General features: G+C 37.2%; 1 protein-coding gene across 8 annotated transcripts in view; it reads right to left on the bottom strand.

Moving 5' to 3' along the window:
• The window catches only part of LOC135466486 (anoctamin-1-like), a 42186-nt gene extending 21231 nt beyond the window's left edge, over positions 1-20955 (bottom strand). For 4 of the 8 annotated variants that reach the window (XM_064743991.1, XM_064744001.1, XM_064744009.1 and 1 more), the window contains exons 1-2: positions 1285-5038; positions 284-399 (exon numbers count right to left, since the gene is read on the bottom strand). In XM_064743991.1, coding sequence (XP_064600061.1) covers positions 284-399; positions 1285-1949 — 781 coding nt within the window. In that variant the 5' untranslated portion in view covers positions 1950-5038. The other 4 variants (XM_064744018.1, XM_064744027.1, XM_064744042.1 and 1 more) reach the window with 4 other exon arrangements.
• Positions 20956-23875: the final 2920 nt, after the last annotated feature.

Here is a 23875-nt window from a genome sequence, read left to right as displayed (position 1 = left end):
AAAAACAACTTTTACAGGTCATACTACAATTTGGAAATACCTGACACTGAGCGACAGCATTAGCAAAATTTCATTTTTATTGTATGGTCTTCCTTTACAAGCCTCATTTGTGACAATTACAAGGTGCGCTTCAACCCCATGCCACTTTCTGTTTAGCTTTGCTCTTTTTGTGTTGCTGGATGTGGAAGCTTTTGGAAAGTCCAGTTTGAAACAGGTCCAACAATTCTGGTCTAAATGACCCAAAAATGACTAGAAAAGATGCCAAATATAGTAAAAAGCTTACCGAAAGAAACATCTTTGTTATCAGACTGTGAAAAATGTTTCCTTCTGAGGATGAATTCCACAATACGACTTCTCTGAGCACTGTCAAAGAAGCTCACTTGATCCTTAATATCAAACCTGCAAATGTCAAAGGTGGAGGAGTGTGTTCACAGCAGTATTTATTTACTTACTTATCTGATAGTTGTTTGATGCCATGATCAAGAATCTTTCACTTATACAATGACAGTCAGTTTTATGGATGGAGGAAACCTGAGTACCAGGGTTTACTACCAACCTTCAGCAATTTACTGATGAACTTTCCCATGTGTAAAGCAGTTTTATGGGTGAAGGAAACCTGAGTGCCCAGATTTAATACCTACATTCAGCAAGTTACTGATGAACTTTCCCATGTGTAAAGCAGTTTAAGGGTGGAGGAAACCTGAGTGCCAAAGATTACTACCAACCTTCAGCAATTTACTGATGAACTTTCCCATGTGTACAGCACAGATATGTACACCCTACGTGTGAAAGACAAGTGGTCTTTAACCAACGCAAGACTCCGCAAAGACCACCCAAGCTCTGCTTATTATCACCAAAGCCCAGTAAACAGTAATGTTCTTACTTATTTGGTTGGGGTTTTGGCGTACTCAGGATTATTTCAGTTAGACGATGGACACAAGCATTATGGTTAGAGGAAACCTGGCCGAGTCTGAGGTAAATACTGGACCATCCCCCAGGTTCAATAAACAGCGAGTCGGGTAACCAGGCAATTAAAAGACGAGTGTCTTTAAACCCAGCTCAGCCATGACCTGCTCAATTTATCTATTTCACTGATAATTCTGTCATTCTGGATTTTTCAACACAAGCAATATTTCATTACAAGGTTACATGTATCTTGAAAAGTTCAAATAATGACGGGAATGAATATATAAACACTACATATTATAGCAAACTCCTGAAATTGTAAAAACAGCCATTAGTAACATCCTATTTTTGCTATAACACACTGTCTCACAGACTCACAGATAGTCCTTGTCTCTGTTGTAGGGACAATGTAATGTCTTGGGGATAGGCTTCAAGTCTGGGCTGTCAATCTGGAACGGCTTGTAGAGTTTCTTGTACATGCCGGTCACAGTCTCCCAGATGGAGGCCTTCAATGAAGTCTCATGGCCCTGTGAACAAGTGGCAGGGGATGCATATGCATTACTCAAACATATATGACTAAATGGGCACCTGTGTGCAATACGGGGATGTGGAATACTGTATGGTGGGCATGTTTGCTGGATGGGAATGTGCTTGATGAATGTTGGATGGCGGGCATGTCTGCCAGATGGAAATGTGCTTGATGAATGTTGGATGGCGAGCATGTCTGCTAGATGGAAATGTGCTTGCTGAATGCTGGATGGCGGGCATGTTTGCTCGATGGGAATGAGCTTGATGAATGTTGTATGGCGGGCATGTCTGCTAGATGGAAATGTGCTTGCTGAATGCTGGATGGCGGGCATGTTTGCTGGATGGGAATGAGCTTGATGAATGTTGGATGGCGGCATGTCTGCTAGATGGAAATGTGCTTGCTGAATGCTGGATGGCGGGCATGTTTGCTCGATGGGAATGTGCTTGATGAATGTTGGATGGCGGGCATGTCTGCTAGATGGAAATGTGCTTGCTGAATGCTGGATGGCGGGCATGTTTGCTGGATGGGAATGAGCTTGATGAATGTTGGATGGCGGGCATGTCTGCTAGATGGAAATGTGCTTGCTGAATGCTGGATGGCGGGCATGTTTTCTGGATGGGAATGTGCTTGCTGAATGCTGGATGGTGGGCATGTTTGCTGGATGGGAATGTGCTTACTGATGCTGGATGGTGGGCATGTTTGCTGGATGGGAATGTGCTTACTGATGCTGAATGGTGGGCATGTTTGCTGGATAATGGATGGGGGTGTTTTTGCTAGATGAGGACGTGTTTGCTGGAAGAGGGCATACTCGCAGGAAGCTGTGAGTGGAAGAGGAGGTGTTCGCTGGAAGGTTACATGCTTCAGGATGCCGGGAGGGAATGTGTTTTCTGGGTGGGGACAAGTTTTCTGGGTGGGGTTGCATTTGCTGGAAGGGGATGTGCTTAAAGGATGCTAGACTGTGGTTGTTTGTAAGATGGGGACATGCTTTCTGGATTCTCAAACATGGCAATATGACTTAAAACACCTGAATGTGATAAAATGTCTCAGAATTACATGTACAAAAAGCATAGAAATTTCTCAGTTTTTGTGAAAGTTTTAGTTCCTTTGATATAAGTACATATAATATTGCACATATACATATATGTGACACTATCATTGCATACATAGTATGGTGAAAAGCTTAGGACATAAAAAAAGGCAAATGAAAAATAATGCAAAAGTAAGTGCCAATTACCATACATAATTGTGATTAATACACTGACGCTTAATATGGAAAGGTGAGGAATATATATACATATATATATGATAATAATGATTATATTTACATGTAACATTAAGAGACATAATGTGAAAGGATAATGATCTTTAAATGGAACAATATGCTTATAAACACTGTTAAAACACACGAACAAATGTAAACAAACATTACTTATACTGATCACTCACTTATAAATAGAAGCTGAATACAAAGTTTATTTTAGTAAATGGATAATGTAAATATCAACATTCATATTCATAATAAACTTGTATATGATCATGAATGGAATGTTAGAAGCGTTTGCATACAATAGGTTTACATGTACAACAGATCAGTGACATCACTGCCTAGGTACTGTAGCTACTCACTCTGTTCATTGTGGGCTTGTTGATCAAATTTGCTTGCACGGTAATGATAAGGCTATGCCTCAGTCTTACTACATTTGTCATTCCAGAAATTAAATGCATCCAACAATATTATTCTTTGTGTACATTTTCCGTCTTCATTATCAAAATTTCACATAAGATTTTGATTAAAGAATTCTGAAACACCTAAAACCTCAGTCTTGCCTTTCTTAACTTTTTTAAAGATAACAGTTGGACATTGTTACAGGAACATCATTATCAACCCTGTACACAAAGCATGACCAAAAATGGTGTCTCCAGCACCATGTTAAGCCCACAATGCAGCAGAGATGTGCAATGGGAATAAATAAGCTACTGGGTTATTACAGCATGCTATGGGTGTCTACAGGTCAGTTTGAGAAGACAATCTCAAAATCAAATGTTCACTGTAGGCAGGTTTGGAATAAACAGTTATAAACACAAACATCTTGAAAAGCCAAGGCCCCAGGATCACAAAGCTGTTTATGATTAAGTCAGATTAAGTCAAAAAATCTAAAACAGTTTATGTCGCTAAAACGTTGACTAACCCTAATTCCTCAAGCTTTTTGCATACGAAAGAGCAAATTTCAGTGCAATTTATGCACATTTATACGTGATTTTGAAGACAAAGTTACATTGGTTGGATTGGCCAATTTCAGGGCTTCCCAAAAAGAGTGATTTTATCAGTTTACACAGAATAATGGCTTCAGGATCTACTTGAATAAACACCATGCAAACATGCAAAGGTTGAAGAATTACACTACCTGAGGAATTCTGAATTAAATACGTAAGTATTTATGTATGATTGGAGTTTTACTTCAGTCTTTTAGTTCTTAGAAGTGGCCTATTTGTCTTCTATGACAAAATTGAAAATCAGTGTCTATATTCAAATGAAAGTCTGATTTAAGACTAAGACAACTTCATGATCCTGGGGTCAGGTAATTATGATTGCTTCATAACAAATTCTCAAAAGAAATGAGTACACTCATTTCTAATCCCTTTTTCACGCTGAAATTGCAATTTATGACAGAGTATCTGGATACTGGAAAGAGTATTTGTATTTTTCACATTCTGGTTAATACTTAAACTAAGCACTTGACATAAATATTGGCAATCATGAGACTGGTGATCATGACATGCAATCTTGTCAAACAATAATTCTGTGGGTAGAGGCAGTATACATGCATCACTGATCAATAGCCCAGTTAAAACATTTATCACGTATAGAAAGACAAGTCTACTTCATTGGGTTTTTTTTCCTTGAGCCAAGCATTTTCTTGGGACTTCAGATACAAATTTAAGCTATTGGCCAAATTATGCATTGAGTTTTGGCAAGATTTTTGTGACACAAACTTTAAATTCCTTAAACTAGATCTGATTAAACTGAAAGTGAAAAGTTCACATAAATTCTTAAAATTTGCCGTGGAACAAAAACTAATGCCTCATACTCCTAATCAATCAAATGAAAGATAATGGGGCCTCTTTACCTGGATTTGTTTAGTCAGGAACAACTAATCTTGCAACTCTATGAAAGCAGTGCCCAAAAAGTCAAGCAAATTTCTCAGTCGTAACTTTGTACTAACTGCTGTCATCAGTAGTATCATACAGATGTAAACCCAAGTTTGAGGTTAACCTTCTACAGGCAGAAAAACAACTCAAAAGCTTCAGCATACAAGCATACTCTGCTTGACTTTCATTTTCTTTCAATTTTTCAAGAATTATGATATTAGGATATTAGATGTGCACCTTTATTGTTATAAAATACTGCAAGAAGGCCAAGGAAAATGTGGACGGGGATGATCTTACCTCATTAAGACATACTGACTAATGCACTCGTGTGACAACTAGTGAGAATATATCGAACACACCTACATGTATTACACTATGCGTACATGTTCAGTGTGAACTTTTGGGTGTGCAATACAACAAGATCACAGCAATCAGTGCCTGCAAGCCTGAAAAAACCAACCTTTGATGCCGAGGAACGCAAGTGAGGCTATAAAACAAATGCAGGTGAAAATGTAAAAGAAGCTTCAATTGTGCACAGCATATCTGTAGCCTGGCTCTCGCAGAGCCGGTAGTCATAGGTCTGTCAACCACCAGATATAGGAGAACCAGGCGAAAGATTCTGAAACCACTGACAGACAACAAATGCATGCCATACCCCTGGTCAAGTACAGAAATCTGCATGAGGAAATCAGTTTTGAATTGTTCAACATATCATTTTCACCATTTAAACTGAATTAAAATATTCATAACTTTTGAAGAAAAGTGTCTTTTCATTACGACATGAAGTTTATAAGCTGGGGGGACATGGGGGGAAAAAAGTTATGCTATCTTCTTATTACCAAGACAGAAATAATATTTTGTTAGAAGATATGCCGCTTCCCATAGTACAACAACCAATGGTTACAATAATGACCATCCACTCCATATATACAAATAACATAAAACTGATGATAGTACTGGGTCTCATTCTTAAATAAAACATATCCAAGTCTAAAAACAAATGCTACAAAGGTTTACAGAAAGGATTAATATCTTGATATTTCATTTCATGCATATTGTTGAAAACTGAAATAAGAGAATTTCTTTTTGTCTGTGCAAGTTCACACTTGGGGGAAAATATCCCAAAGGAATGATTTTTACGTGTGTTGCCATAGTTCTTCGACCTTTCATATAATGATTAACTTTTAAGGTGCCATTACTAGTGTATATATATATATATATATATATATATATATATATATATATAATCTGAGTAGTACAGTGAATGAGCTATGATTTCATGAAATTTTTCACCAAATTATTGTCATGGTGTCAACCTGTAGCACAGAAGGATGATTTTAGTGGGTGAAATATTCCGTGAAGTTATGCAATTTACTCATAATTTACACATAATTTCCCATGATTTTTCACCAACATTGTACATCAGGATGCTTAGTTGGTGGAAAATTCCATGAATTTATAGCTTATTTATTCTATTGTTAAATGCTGGCCAATATAATTTTAAAGATAAAAGAACAAACTTAAGTCTGACAGGTAGCTTGCAAATATTGGAATTTAATCTTATTTCTGATTGCCCAATAACAGCATACCACCATCACTATTTTTTAATTATCACTTTGGAAACAAGAACTGAGCTCACAAACCATGCTGAAAAATGCACCACGTAAAGCTAATCAAGAAAGGTTGAAGAATTACAGTTTCAATCAAGAAAGAAATATCATTTAAAGCAGCAATCCATAAACCAAGAGTAAATTGTAAAATAAAATGTAGAGACTGTATGAAAAGAATAGACCAACTTTAAATATACTGCAGTATCAACCAAAAAAGCCATTCTGTGTTGATTTTAAGTATGGTTTTCATGATTTTGTTGACATTTTTTTTGACAGGGAATAAAATGCTACCAAAGATTGAGGTTTTACATTTGACTCTATGGACCATATCAAAAACAGTTGAAGCACAGAAATGTCAACAATCCTTTTCAGCTGCTAACCATGCTCTGAGTGCTGTATTTCTATGTTTATTATCAATATACAGTGAGTGAGTGAGTGAGTGAGTGCTTGGGATTTAACGTCATACTTAACAATTTTTCAGTCATAAGACAATGAAGGAATCCTTAGGGTGCATGTAATGTGCCTCCTTGTTGCAGGGTGGATTTTCACCCCTCTTTTATCTAGTGATGCTTTACTGAGACGCCTTACCGAACGCATTGTAAGCCGCCCCAGACAGCCATTATACTGATACGGGTCAACCAGTCGTTGTACTCCCCTCAAAGCAGAACGCCAAGCGTGGAAGTTACAACTTCCTCTTCTAAGGTCTTAGATGTGACACGACCCAGGATTGACCCTGGATCTACCGCCCCTGAAGTAAACCCTCTACCTAGTCATCACGTAAATCAATATACAAGTAGTACTATATTTCTTTATGTTTTTTCTGTGGAAATATACCAGATAGAGCATGTTTAAAGACTAAAAGGAACCTGAGATTTCACCGTTCAATATGATCCAAACAGTCTACAGTAGGCCACAATGTTTATTGCATTTTATTCACATAAATAAAAATTATGAAAATCCTATTTGGAATCTGAATATATGCATTTCTCTCAGAGAACCCATGCATGTACCTTATGTAAAGGTGGTCTGCTCTTTTAAAACCATGCACACCTAGACTACATCACTACAGGTGAGTTAAGATATACAGGTAACATGCTACAAAAGGAAAAGGTGGATGTCTGACCTCAAGTTTGTCAACTTTCATCTCAGCAGCCGAGAGTGCTGCGGACTGTACAACACAAGAGATGGAAAAAAAATAAAATAAGAAGAACAAGTAGTGTTATTCTTAACAAATCATGCACAAATGCTAGTTGAAGTAGATATTAACTCTGAAATATAAACATTCAAAACAATGAACATGATAATGTTCAAAACTGTATGTAGATGGTTTTTTACACACATAAAGCGACACAACAAAAGAACAGCTCGTAATCAGAAACTACAATATTCAAATCACAGGTAAATTATTCTAAGATACCGCATACTGGTACCTTTTGAAAGAGAATATGATTATTTATTACCCTTTGAAAGCAAAAAAAATGTCAATTTTATTAATTATTATTCAATGCTCATTAACAATAGCTTGTTATCGCAGTTAACTAGCCAAAGCAACAGCGCCAAGAGCTCTTTCCTTTTACAAATTACAGCGTAACATTTTCCCTTTCCTTTCTAACATTACATAATACTTGTTAAGATAATATTTAAAAAATATATATCTATGCTCAAACATTTGTAAACTATTTCATTATTCATCAATCCTATGCTGCATATTATATCAAGTATTATTACTTAATGTGAAAAATGTAAGATTTCATAAAACACCACAAAAGTAAAATTACTGAATTCAGTATGTTTCTCAGTGAAAAAGAATGTTCTAGCAGTGTATAAGAACATGCCATATCTAAACAGGTGTGCAGATTGATATAACATTTCCAAAGTTACAAGGAAAATAGGGAAATCGCTAAAAGTTTTAACCTAAGTCACTACTCATTTCACACAATGCAGGCAGCCAGATAGCGACTCTGCAGACAGCGACTGCATCACACAGGGTCATAACAAATCTCAATGCCACTAAGTGTAAAACCCTTAGTTGAGACAGTAGATGGTGATGAAGTGATAATGAAACCAGAGTTCTCAGTTTTGCACACATGTACATCATACCTCTTTCATCGGCATCCTCATCTTCATGAATTCAGCGTAGCGAGTCAACACTTCCCACGGAGCGTGGACTTTAACATACTGCTCTGTCCTGTTGGGCTGAGAAAAAATAACAGGCCTTCCAAAATGCAATCAAAGTGGTCTATCATTATGTGCTATTACAAGGGAGTGATTTTCCTTTGTGGAGTTCATTTGTAATCTTTAACACCGACTGATGTAGTGAGTGAGTAAGTGCATGGGATTTAACGTCGTACTTAACAGTTTTTCAGTCATATGACAGCGAAGAAATCCTTTGAGTGAATGTGATGTGCCTCCTTGTTGCAGGCCGGATTTCCACCACTCTTTTCATCTAGTGCTGCTTCACTGAGACGCCTTACCGAAGGCAAGTAAGCTACCTAGCCCGAGCATTATTCTGATACAGGTCAACCAGTCCCACTATCCCTTTCATGCTGAACGGCAAGTGAGGAAGTTACAAGTCCCTCTTTTAAGGTCTTAGGCGTGACTTGACCTAGGATTGACCCTGGATCTACCGCTCCCAAAGCAGACGCTCTACCAACTGTGCTATCAGGCATGGTCTGGCTGATGGAAGTTATCATAAACTGCTAGCAAATGGAATATTGCAATTATCCCAGTAATACAACTGTTTTTTTTTTGCTATTTACATGTAACAGTAATATTTACAAAAATGGCATACTTTCCCCCAATTATATTCGTCTCATGAATTAAATTAGGAACTGAAGTAAAATAAAAAAATTTTTTTCGTACCCAGTGCAGATTACAAAGAATGCTTACATGTTCTTCCCTGATATTTAAATCATGTTCAAGACCTTTTCAATTGTAATGCTGAAGCTGTAAGGTTTGCATGTCATATTGCAAAGTTATGTCTGATCAGAACTGCACAGAAAGGCTGCAGCAGTGCACCTATCCTTTGTACCTTTATATCGTACTCCAGCAGAAGGCCCTCTTCAGTCAAATTGTCTTCATAAATCCTCCGTGCTTCCTTAGACTGCTCCAGCTTGGCCTCTTTACCCTTGGTAGACCACACAAGGATGTAGTCCACTCGTTTAACCCCATCATTGAAGAACACGCCCCATCCCTGAAATCAATATGAATTTCACGTGTGGCACATGTATTATACACATGGAAAACAATATACATGTATACAATATAGTCAGGGGTCAAAATGTTTGGCCATTCACTAATTTTTAAGAGCTCAAAATAAAAATGATGGTCTTGAATTCAGCCAAGGTCATCAAATAGATGAATTTATACGAAGCAAAATTCATAATATCAGACAAATAAATTCCTTTTTTTTTAGTATTTTATCCAGTTCTATGTTGTTTTACAATGATGTAAATGGAATTTCATATATTTAAATCATACTGAATGACCTCAAAACTTTGGAGAGCAAGAAATATCAAACATTTTGACCCCTGCCTCTACACCCTACATACATAATGTACATATTTAGCCTTCACATTTATATTTCTAGGTTCAGCACCATGATGATGTGTGCGGCCACATCTCCCACAAATAATGTCAAAATTCAAATGGGATACTAGATACACGAGTTAATCAATCAAAAGAAAACAGTATCTATTGCTCAAAACTGGGTCAACAGCCAACCACATTATAGATCAAACTGACACAGATAGATATATACAATATATACAACTTTACAGCATCACTTAAGAACAAGCCACTACCCTCAAGACTACTCTAATTCCTCAACTTCGCTTATGAAAGACCAACTTTCAGTGTGATTTATGCACCTTTTTCATTTCATTTTATAGACAAACTACATTGGTTGGGATGCCAATTTCAAGGCTTCATAAAAGGTCTAATTCTTATCTGTCTGTACAGAAAAATGCCCTCAGAATATGCTTGAATTAACATCTTGCAAACATGCATAAAGGCTGAAGAATTACATCTTTTTACTGAAGACACTGTTCACACAGAAATGTGAGGTGAGAGCAATGTCCAATACTGGCAACATCACTTCATCAGGACATTTTTTTTATTCTCAAAGACAACAGAAACCTACCTCTTTTGGATTTCCAACTTTAGCAGCTTGAGCTTCCACTCCATAATCTGAGGAAAACAAATGAAACCAGGTGAGGTATTAGTAAAACTCCATGTACATCCCTTACTAAGAATTAGTACATGCACTCAGCTTTACCCTCTAACTGTTCCATTAAGCAGTTCACATGCAAAGCCGTGCAACAAAATATACAGATACTGGCAAGTAAAATATCAGTGACACAATAAATTAAGGTACCGGTATGTTTAACGTTTTAATGCAAGCAGCTAGAGAGCATTTTTTTTTTACTAACAAGCTGTGTTCTTAATCCCATACATATATTTCCGCATGCAACGGGTAACAAATTATTATACTCTATAAATTATCTTAAGTCTACACCACAATGTATTAATGTTTTACTTAGCAAAGCACACTAGATAAAATAGAGCTATTCTATTTGTGTGTGAATTCTTCTAAGCTATAACGCACAGAGTGTAAAAACTTGCAGAAGTGTATACATGTTGCATAATAATAGAAACACTAGAAAACCATGCAAACAAGAAGCAAACAAATAAATGTTCATGGAAATAAAATAGATAAATCAGGTACCGGTAGTAAAAGGTAAAGGGTATTTACATATTATTTGCATTCACTGTCAAACAAGCGCATGGTTGCACACTGGTTTCCTTCATACACAACAAAAGAAGAATGCTGGACTATTAATATCAAATTAAGTTCCTAACATCAGTCAGAAACATTATTTAACATATCCATGGAGTTGTTACATCCAGGTAATCATTTCGATGATACTTCTCCGACACGTAAGCCAACACACATCACAAGTCCTTTATTCAATTACTTTCAGTGTATTCATTATTCCATAACATGCAACTTCAAAACATATTCACATGTATGCTCTCTTTCTACAATAGAGCATCTTAGGTGTTACCATCAAGTTGTCATCACATAAATGCTATTTTTAAGAACATCAAAAAAAATAAATTTAAATCATCAGGTAGATTCACATGTAACAAGCCACAGGAAACACATATGCCCCACAAAGGCAACGGGAATATAGAGATCAAACAAAAGGATAGCCAAGGATAGAATCATGAAGACCATTTCTATCATGAAGAAGAATCAGCCTGCAGCCACATTAGAATCCAAGGTATTAGCAATGCATGCACATGCAATCAAAGACATATCAGAAAGTGTAGAGCCTCAAGCTGTGAACTTAAATGATATTTCATTACTGACGGAAAATATTGGGGGAGGTGACATTGGCTATTAAAGGAAAGGGTTTTGGGGGATGTTGAAATGGGCTATGGAACAAGCTTTGTGAACGATGAAATTGGCTATTCAACGGGATTTTGGAAAGGTGGAATTGATTATGGAACAGATTTTGGGAATGGTAAAATTGGTTAAATGGAACAGGGTTTTGTGAATGGTAAAATTGGTTAAATGGAACAGGGTTTTGTGAATGGTAAAACTGGCTATATGGAACAGGGTTTGGGAATGGTAAAATTGGTTAAATGGAACAGGGTTTTGTGAATGGTAAAACTGGCTATATGGAACAGGGTTTGGGAATGGTAAAATTGGTTAAATGGAACAGGGTTTTGTGAATGGTAAAAGTGGCTATATGGAACAGGGTTTGGGAATGGTAAAATTGGTTAAATGGAATAGGGTTTTGTGAATGGTAAAAACTGGCTATATGGAACAGGGTTTGGGAATGGTAAAATTGGTTAAATGGAACAGGACTTTGTGAATGGTAAAACTGGCTGTATGGAACAGGGTTTGGGAATGGTAAAATTGACTATGGAATAGGTTATGAGAAAGGTGAAATTTACTATGAACATGTTTGGGGAACTGGCTTTGAGAATGAGGACTTCGCTATGGAGTAGGTTTTGGGAATAGCAAAACTGGTGATGGAATATAGTTTGGGAATGGTGAAATTAGTTATGAAATAGGTTTTTGGAAATAGTGAAATCGACTATTGCCAAAAGAAACAGGTATGCGGGAATGGTGAAATTGGCTATGGAACAAGTTTGGGAGATGTGAACAAGTTATGGGAATGGTAAAAAAGGCTACAAAAGAGGTATTGGGAATAATGAAATGAGTTACGGGGGATAGCATTGCATTCGATAAGCCAGAGAACAGTGTGAGGGTGGTGACACTGGTCAGGGAGCTTATGCAAGAATATTTGATATTCACATGCTGTATGAATTTACATGTTTTTTATTAAGGTATAAATAACAGTATTGCTTTGTCTGAGCTGGTAAAAGGGAAACAATCAATGTACCCAGCATACAATCTGCATCACAAGACCAAATTCAAGCAAAACAAAGTTAAAAGGCGGAGAAATGATCACACAGGGTCACTACACACTATCCTAGCTATGTGAGCATGTAACTGCAAAATGCACACCCTTTAATATGGAATACTGTCAAAGAGCAATTACTGTATTTTGTTCTCTTTTTTTTATTATTTTGGTGTGTATTATGGATAATTCCATCAGTCGTCTTTTGTTACTGCGTGCAGGCACAAATTACACTACGATGAAGTTTCCACTATGTCTGAAAGGGTCTAAAAGGATTTAACAAAGTTTGGGGTTAACACCATTTTCTGTGCTATTTTGGCCTAATTCAACAGAGGAGTCTAAGGGTTAGAGAATCTATCCACACCACACCAGTCAGATACCCTAATGATAGGATGCAGACAATGAGTTCAGTTTCTCTGTCATATATTAACACTGTTCTAAGTAAGTTCCCCCATTTTTTTGTGTTGAGCTGTTATTGCACACATCTGTATATATTCTTTCAGAAATTTTGGTGAAAAAACTTTCGGACGTTTTAGCTTCTTTTCACATGAAGAATTGGTAATCCTATGTCTTCAGTCAATAAAAGCCATACTATAGTGATCTGGCTTACAATTATTAAACACCCTATATCAATCAGGCCTCAGGATCACAAAACCATCTTAGACTTAGTGTGTTCCTTTCCGTTATTTTAGCTAAAATTTCTTTTACAACAGCTTACCCAGAATTTATGTTGTTAAGAAATATTTTGACATTGTTTCATAAGAAATAACAACTGATTTGAAATTTTGAATGACGTCTAAGATCGCTTCGTTCCCTTAGTTTATGCATGTATGTTACAGCCTATCTATCAGTAGGTAACAAACTTCATCCAGCACGCATCACAGTAGGCAGACTTGTCTCCCAACAACAGCGTTGTAATCAGAAAGATTTGCTTATTTATTTAATTGGTGTTGTACGCCGTACTCAAGAATATTTCACTTATATAATGGCGGCCAGCATTATGGTGGGAGGAAACCGGGCAGAGCCTGGAGGAAAACCACGACCATCAGCAGGTTGCATAAAGACCTTCCCACTTACGGCCAGAGAGGAAGCTAGCATGAGCTGGACTTGAACTCCCAGCAACCACATTGGTGAGAGGCTTCTGGAGTAATCAGGAAGAGGTGTGTGCATATGTTTTATTAGTAATGATGGCGTCGTGCAGTGTTAATAAGCGAGTATAAAAGCAGTAACACCCGAATCCAGAATGGCTTACGCTTTGAGGAAGAGTTGGCTTCAATATCCCGCAGATCATGAATGCGAATTCCCTCTACAGGTTGCTTATTCATGACGACTATTCCCTTGACTGAACGGTCTGATTTTAATTTGCGTCAACCGCAAGAGAAGCCGATTCGAGCTGTGATTTCAGCGGTGGACATCAGCTCTCATGCAAGCATTATGTGTCACACTTGGTTAGATTTCAACTGTGGGGAAAAGATAAACAACGGACTTGCACACACTAGATAAACAGAACTTACCATGCACAATGTACATACTCATGATTGCTAGACACAATACCAAAAACATATTAAATCAAAATGAGATTAATTCTGCTAAGTAAATGCGGCAATGAATCATGCATTCTAATTTACACTACTGGGAACAACTGTGATGTCAAATCTGATGAATCCAAAACAAACACTAGTCAACAAAGCAAACAATACACTACGCAAGGCATCCCAACCTAAAAGTGAACTATTTTGTTCCATACATCAGTAATTCTTAAAAATATATTGATTACATGCACAATCAATACGATATTAACTTTCACTGAGTTTGAAAATCACCAAATGTGGAAAAGCTATAGTACAGCATCTTAAAAAATCAAAATATTAAAATAAAATAGAAAAAAAAGAAACTAATAGAGCTGGAAACATGTAATCAGAACTTAATTGGAACTTCACATTAACTTTTCTGCATTTAAAAACACAAAATGAAAACAAACTAAATGCTGTAATCGACCTGCTAACTGTGTAAGTTAACATTAATTTATATCAGAAGAAAACTGATAAAGGCCAAAACCAGTAAAATATGCTAAAAGACAAGATAAAAAATAAATAAATAAAAAGTGCAATGTCCTTCAAAAAATATGTAGATCATAACAATAGTAAAAATATGAGAGACAAATTTGAGCCGTATTATTCAATTTGTTTTTGAGATACTTTGATGAGAAGATAATACATGTAGATTACGTAACCCATGAATACACTAATACATACTGATTAATGCAAGTCAAGATGCACCAAATATTCCCGAAGGCCATAAAAATCAATTAACTAAGCAATTATGCCCTGCAATAAATAGTACTAAGTTATCAGAGCCACTTAGCTGGGTATAACATTATGACAGCTTTGAGAAACAAAAAGAATTCATTTAATACAGGTACATTAAGCATATACTAGAGCACATGAGGCTGTCCTGTATACTATACATGCACAGTATTAAGACATTCCTGCTGTTGTTGTTGTTTACATGCACACACATGTACATGTGAATATTACATAAAGGTGATTATCATCCTGTCAAGAGAACTTATAGACAATTAAAGAAAGCATTACCAGGATTACATTAAGACTGGGTGAGCCAAGGTAATGTTATGAAGCTGCATATGAAGTTTTTATATAACTACAACCAATTTTGTCCTCAAATGAGTGAAACATTTCTGAGCCCAACTCAAAATACTTAGTTAAAAGCCTAAAAATAAACTGTAAATGTGTAACTGGAAAAATGTTTAAAGTTAAACAATATGCTGGCTTCAAAATTGCAACAAAATACCACTTCTGTGTTTTGTATTAAATCTAAGGTGACAGTTCATCAGAACAGCAAGAAGGCACAGTAGGCCAACATTATTTATGCTGCTGATGCATTTATAAACTGCTGAAAGTATATGAGCCAACATATATAACCCTTGTAAGCCTTTCTAGATAATTAATAAGTTGTAACTTAACTCTTAAGTTGCACTGTATAACATCTGTATCATTCTGACTGCTTTATTTCATCTTAAATAGGACAATCAGCCCACGCACATAATGTGTCATTCTCACCACAGTCAAATAAATAAGTATTAATGTAACACTGGCAAGTTTTCAGTCAACAGCTTATCCTATTTTGATCGTTTCCAGTCTTCTGTAGCCTGTTTTATGGAGAGGGTGTAATATTACATCAAATGTAACTGCAGACATGTACCATGGTGACATATCTCTGTAGAACGTTTCATGACGACAGTTAAGTTTGACACAACTAACATGTAAGTTACACCCTCTTTGTGTGATGGGCTCTGGAACACTATTCCAATCTTGCCAGGATAATCAGCTATAATATATCTCCCCTACCAAGGTCTGACTTTAATACTGTACCTGGCAAAGTTCACAGATACACAATCACTAGTCCCACACAGTTGCATGCACACACCATAATTGCACCAAGTCAAGCTGAGTGTTTACTCCATAGCTCCTTAAACCCATACTGACCCAAATAACCTCAAGTGTGCATACATTTATACACACTGTACATTGAACATATGACAATCTGTTATACGATCAACTTCTAGGCTTAACCATACAACTGTATGTGATACCTTCACATGCATGATTTCCTTTCAGGTACTTGTCCCCCCCCCCCACTCCCCCCTCCCCCCCATTCAAAATAGTAACAACTCCAAGCACTACAAGTACTGAATCCTAATGATATATCTGTATTATTGTTTATACTTTTTTAAATCCACAAGTTCACTGCTTTATTACTTTTTAATAACATGTTTTTAAAAAAAAGCATGAGAACAACTCACATAGTTCATTTGTTCTTTGGGGCAATTTATGTAAATGCTTTTTATCTTGCTTTTCTGATCATACATGTGCACTGATTTAAAAACAAACTATAAATGTTACAGGAATGCCACCACTATGTATTTATGAATAATGGCTTTGCCTTCTAACACATGCGAAATAAAAATGCTGAGTCTTATAACATGTGAAAGTACTGTTCTTACACACAGACATAGAGAAATACACCCATATGATAAGCACGTGTGTAACACAATGAAAGCAGGTTACAGTATATGTGTGGATGACAGTGCAGGTCCCTGACACTCCTTCCTCCCCCTCCACCTACATGTGCTACTCTGAATTACTCCTTTGCGTAGTTCTGTTTAGTTGGGCGTGTTATGGACTGCCTTCATAAGGATGAGTAAGTCATATAAGGAATGCTGTTGTCCACCTTCCACTAATTAATGCTGTGTAATGACAGTCCCTGTATGGCTGAATGAAAACCCATTATACATGAAGCTGGCTTTTCCAAGTGATCTGTTTACAGCGCATGCAGCTTTCTCAAGTAACAGTGCATAACATGCAATACAAGACACATGTATGTTCATGCACAAGACAAATATATATGTAAACTCATCTACCTACATGTATTTATTGGTGTTTTACCAGGTGCTCGAGAATATATTGATTAATTTATTTATTTGATTGGTGTTTTACGCCGTACTCAAGAATATTGCACTTATACATCGGCGGCCAGCATTATGGTGGGAGGAAACCTGTCACAGCCCGGGGAAAACACACAACCATCTGCAGGTTGCTGTCAGACTTTTCCACATACAGCCAGAGAGGAAGCCAGCATGAGCTGGGCTTGAACTCACAGCAACCGCATTGGTGAGAGATTCCTGGGTCATGAGAGATTCGCAGCGCTAGCGAGCTAACCAACTGAGTCACGGAGGCCCCATGGTGCTCAAGAATATTTCACTTTTACAACGGCAGCCAGCACTTTGGAGGGATGAAACTGAGCAGAGCACGAGGAAACCCATAATCATCAGCAGGTTGCTGCCACACACATGTATAGATCACTTGTATAATATTATCCATATATGCTGAAGGATAGAGTGTCAGGAATTGTCAGCTTGAGAGAAGTGATACTCAATGAGTGTGAGGTACGAGATGAATATCACTTGTCAAGTTCACTGGTGGAGATCTGCACCCTCCTGATAGGTACCAGACAGCCCTACTGACGTAAGGCTGCAGGCCCAAAGTGTTATCCAGATTTGAACACCCGTTTGACAAAGGGCCAGTCGTCCGCAGCAAGAACACCATTTACATGTCAGCCAGTGAAGCTAACTACGTGTATTAAAGTTCCATAGATAAATGTATGTGGTTACTATTCACTGCTAAATATAGGTTCAAAGTATACATGTACATGCACGTACTATTTTGGCTCGATTATCATGACATTTAGGGATTATGTTAATGTGTATGTATAGATATATAAAAGGTAATAATCTTGCACTGGTCAGCAATTTATACTATAATATGTTAGCCTACTGCTAGCAATGTGAGTATAAATACATGTGACGCCTACATTGTGAACTTGGGCAGTTTGCCTAAAATCCCATATCATACAAAATATCATATCATATACTAGTACATACATGCATCTCAGAACAATTACACTCTGCCCCGAAGCATACTCCACAAAGAATAACATATACATCATCACCTAGTATAAGATGCATCACTTGCCAAGTACACGTAGTTTTCAAAGTCAAAGCTAAAACTGATTTATATATGGGTACTTATTAGCTGAAAGATTATTTGCTTCATTAACATCACAGGATGCCAGTAGCTGAAGACATCATATGCAGAAAGGGACAAAAACGGAAAGGACCTGGAACTTTTCATGTGACAAAATGATATGATGGCAGTCTCACATGTAGGGAAGTTTGTCACTACCTTGCCAAAGGTTGGTGGTTTACACCAGACACTACAGTTTCTTCCAACCATAAACTGACTGCCACTGTACAAGTGAAAGATTCCTGAGGATGTTAAGCCACAATCAAACAAATTTCTGTTCATGGAACACAAAAACCTTGTCCGCCGCAGAGAAAACCGTCTTGATTCAGCAAAACTTGTGCCTATCTGGCAGAAGGGTTTCTCTGACACTAGAGCCAGACAATTTTTCCAGACGACACTTGACTGACGCGTGTCAAATAGGTGCAGCGCGCGCTCTACTCATGACATCTGACACGTGATGCAATGTGGGTCACAGGGACGTGCGTTTTTGAGGCTATATTTTCATTTTAACCCTGTGTACAGATTACTCGAGCTATGACCTTGAAAATTGGTCAGTATATTAACAATAACATGCCATCTGAATGTCTAAAGTTTGAAAGGGTTTGAACGAAGGATAATTGAGCAATGCAGCATCAAAGTACGACCCATTTTTTATGCGCACCCGATATATATATATAAAAAAAATACAATGGCTGTCAGTTTAATGGGTGGAGGAGGAAAACTGAGTACCCAAGGTAAACCACCAACCTTTGCCAAGTCACTCACAACCTTTCCTCACACAAGAATGACATACAGACATGCATACCATATTTGTAGAAGCAAACGGTCTTTAAAACCGAATGTGAGAATGCACAAACAGGCACTCGAGCACCATCAACCACTCATTGTCAAGAAGGCCTCACAAGCAGTCAAAGCGAGGGGATAATAAAGTGGCAGACATGAATATGTACACACACGTACATACAAGTGCATGTATCTAATCATAGCCATATAAACAAAGTATTATAAGAATTTCTGCTGTACACATTTATTTCTGGATTCCTGGGAACGAAATAATTCTGACCATAGCTCTACTTCCTTTTCAGCCTTTAGTGTAATTTGAGGGAATAAAATGAACTAACTCTTTTGACCTCACCTTCTTCAGGTATCAGTAATTCCTCTACAGGCAGGTTCATATCAATAGTGGCCTCTTCCTTGGGTTCAGTCATTTTGGCAAGGGTAAAATCTCAGTCACAAATAAAAATCTGCACCTCCGGCCCTTGTGGTAGCCACTCCAGCTGAAAAAAAAAATTAAGAATAATTACTACCTGTGGGTAGATCAAGGCTAAAAAAATGCAACTTTGTCAGCAATGCCACAGTGAAATTCTGTTAATGATGCAACAAATTCACTGCGTCTCAAGATGTGTCTCTGCCAAACCTGGACAAAAATTCATCATCACAAGACTTACTTCTATTTGAATCTAAAATTTCCAAAACTGCGATAAATGTTTCTGATCACTTGACTGAAAGTTCCTTAAAAACTTTGCAGACTTTCCTTCCACTCCTCATAGAATGAATGATTATGGCTTAACGCCACATCGGTAATATCTCGGCTATATCGTGGTGGACTCCTCATAGAAGTTACAAGTACATGTAGTAGCTAAATAGTCCACAGCATGACCTACTCAGTCTCTTTTGTTTCCACTATTACAATTAACTCGCACTGTGCGATGAACCCAATACATAACTTGCCATATTCTCAACTTCACTAAAGACACTGGTGCTGAAATAAACCCAGATAACCCCACTTGGCCATTCATAGAACAGAACTATATTTCTGGGTTTTCCTCACTGTCACCTTTTTAATAAATCTGTTTATATAAAGCATAAATTGATCTAGATAAACTGCACATGTATTACCCACTTAAACTTGTAAGTTGTGTGTTTTTATGAATAGCACAAAAGAAAGCAGGCAATCCTACATGAAAATGTCTATCAATAGGTTAAAAGATTGTGAATCATTCAATGCATAGCAATGTTATGAATGCTCAAGAAAACCTCCTTTACAACTACATGTAGCACAATTCTAGGGCCAGATCTAGACTTTTCATGGTTAACCCTAAGTTTTTCTACCTTTCAACATGCACTATTCACTAGACAATAAAGATACATAGGTGACCTTATCACAACAAAGACGTAGTAAGATCTTGTTTGAAACAATTAAGATCAGCTATGGGACTTTCAAGGCCAAATTTAGCTGCAATGAAATGGGATTTTGTGGCATTGATTTCTTACCGCAATACTGTCTGCAACAAATGAAGGAAAACATGTAAGCATTCAGTGACCGTATTGATACTTTGAATGAGAGGCGCTGTCGCAGACGCACACAACAGCTTCTAATCAGTTTCAGTGATAGAGACAGGCTAGGCACCACAGTAACATCGCTAACACAGTAATCTGCTACTTCGCTGGAAGTTTCTACCACACGATAGTACTCACCCTCACTCCTGCAGGCGTGTTATCTGAGAAAGTCTACAGCTCATCGAGCTTATCCCTGCAAGTCTTCGCTCTCCGGACTCCGTAAACAGGCTATTGAGCCGCGCATGCGCACATTCTCATTTCCGGTGGCACCTCACGGTGGGCGTGTCCGAGAAGTGAAAGCCGGCCACGGGCAGTTTTGGTAAACTCTGGCTTTTACGGGGGTTAAACATCACCTTTTCCATCAACTCCATTGTTTAATATTCCCCAACAGATTGCAGCTGCCTGTTGAAAAATTTTGTCTTATTCCTAATTCCTAAAAGCCAACATTTCGAAGGCTTATGAAGTGCTATTTCCAAAATTTTGGGATCTAGTGCTGTGATCATACAGTTATTAATACTATGAAATAAATGGGAAAATCTAAATGACCAAAGCTGTTTGAAAAGATCAGATGGTTGTGGCAAGCAATTTATCTAGTCCTATATTATAGCATGCACTGGCTGCAATAGGCCAATCACATCACAGTACATTCTTAGTTTCCGTCCGGCACGTCATATTACTCCCTGCATCCGAACGTATCATTTCATGTTTTTGTCAGAAATTGTCGAAAAGGGCGAAAAATTATCACAAAAGATGGCAGCAATGACAATGAAAAATAAAATTTGTTTTCAATACTACCCACACCAATTAACTGTCCAAAGTTTTGAGACAAGGAATCAAGTAGCCTGTTAAGTTAGCCTTTAGGGTGGAACCTAACTGAACAATGCGCGAAAAGTCAGAAAAAATGATCGGTAAAGGTTGATGAGATAAATTTCACATATGCAGAAGTCAGAAGAATGTTTTTTTTTCCTAATTATAAGGGATCGAGTCTGCATCTGGATTGATGATACCATATTTAGGATAAACTGAACGATAGGACCTGATGAACTTCATGGCCCTAAATTTCCTAAATGGAGAAGGCAGGTAGAAGGGTGGGGTATGTCAAAGTAAAGTAAAATGGGTAAATGTCCTGCAGGGAATGAAATTGTGCTGCCTGTATAGTCTAAGATCTTCACATTGATTATTGCAAACCATTCTTCCTTCCTGAGATAAGCATTTATATATAGGCCCTATAAATGTATGCTTAGTGTGTGATAATCAGGATATATTCAGCACCACAGGTGTTGGGCAGTAGAATGTCTGTCACAGCATGGACACCAGCTGTCAGCGGTGAAAATCCTCCTTAGGCCTTGATATAACCATGGCTTGAGGGATGTCAGATATTTCACACTTGGAACACTGGGTTAATGACATAGGCATTCACCCACATCAGAGTTTGTCCATAGTGACAGGTTGATCCCATGGTGTGAACATGCTGAGCTCAGCAAGCTATAACACCCAACACCCTTAATATCCACGCAAAGTATAGGCCTACTGGTCTGTGTTGTAAAGGAAGTGTTTTCTTTTCTTCTCTTTCATGAATGGATAAAAATTGCACTTTATGACAGAACTACTAAATAATTCCCACTTTATTCTGTAGAGTTTACATCTTATTAAAAAGAGAGCACATTACTAAATGCTACATGTAGCAATTCTTTCCATCTTTCCGTGTTTATCAACATACTGCGAAATATCACGGCTCGGCTTCAAGGACATCAGTCTAACAACAAATATATATATATATATATATATATATATATATATATATATATATATATATATTATTCTTATTATTTTTATAATTCACTCATCTGAGTGAAGATATAACAAGCAGTTCTCACGCACCTCGACTGAACTATATTATCAGACAGATGTTCGCTGCGGCTTAACAAGGCTATTACTGTAGACTGTGAATGCATATAATTACATCATTACATTTAGTTGCATTATTAAACATAGTCCTGCCAATCCCTTATAAGCTCATGCTTGAAGTACATTGATGTCGTGTTATTGAAATTTTCAGCATGAAAAGGGTTGAATCCACACTATGACTTGAAAAAGAGAGCTTGTTATCTGATAACTTTCTGATATTACCTCTGTTTGTGATTGTATTTGTCCTATAATATAACACCTATTAGAGTAAAGAGGGTGTTCCATGCCCAAATTAATAAGTTGTTGCAAGGGTGATAAGCACGCCTTATTATGTGGAGATTTCAGAATATGTTCTGCATGTTATCTGTCTGTCCCAATGCAATGAATTGTTTATGATTGCTTGATGTCAGCAAATATTTAATGATGAATGTTTTCTTTCTAGATACAGTCTATACAAAAGGAGAAAGTATAGTAGCGACGTTCCTTTTCCAACCAACATGTGCTTACTTTGGAGGCTCTAAGCCCTGTGATCACAAAGCAATCTTACACTTTAGTCTAAATTTATACGATTAAACTTGGTATTTTTCTTTCCGTTATTTTAGCTGAAAATTGTTTTACAATGATTTACACAGAATTTATGTTGTCAACACTATTCTGACCTTGTTATGTAAGTAATATTGATTTTGAAGTGATCTGAAATATAACTTAATTCAAAGATTTCTTTGTGATCCTGGGACCAGGCATACACGGTATGTTTTAGACATATATCATATATTTTGGCCAGTTTTACTAACCAGAACCAAAAATGGTTTCAAGAATCTTTTCATGTGGCAGTAGTTCTGATCTCCAGTACAGGCTTAATGCTCTGACTGGTAGAACTGGGGTCCGCATTCAAAAATATTTCACGCACGAGGAGTTCACTTCAAAGGTGGAGGAGACCAGTATGTTTATAATAAATCACAAGCCATCTGCCAGTAACGACAAATGTTCCTAAATGAGGTCCACAAATTTCACAAACACAAGGTCAATGTGTATGCTGTATTGGTATGCTCATAATATCAGCGGTAATTCCATGCTTCAGTTTGTTAATATAGCCACTAATAAACTTCGGCTCATTCTCTGTTACAGGCCCAGGCATCACTAAGCGATTTTAGACTTAAGTCAAAATTTTAAATCAGATTAAATTTGTGATGTGTTACGTAACAAGATCAAAATATTGCCTCACCACTGAAATTTTTGGTAAGTTATTTTAAAGCAAATTTCAGCTGAAATAATGGAAAGGAACATACAAATTTTAATAACTTAAATTTTAACTGAAGTCTAAGATCGCTTCATGATCCTGGGGCCTGGCCTACTTTTGGATTTTACTAAAACCAGTGATCCCCAACAAACTTC

This window comes from Liolophura sinensis, chromosome 1 (genome assembly GCF_032854445.1).
Source record: "Liolophura sinensis isolate JHLJ2023 chromosome 1, CUHK_Ljap_v2, whole genome shotgun sequence".
Lineage (NCBI taxonomy): Eukaryota > Metazoa > Mollusca > Polyplacophora > Chitonida > Chitonidae > Liolophura > Liolophura sinensis.
The sequence above is the reverse complement of the archived record's forward strand: the minus strand, read 5'-3'. Positions and strand labels throughout refer to the sequence as shown.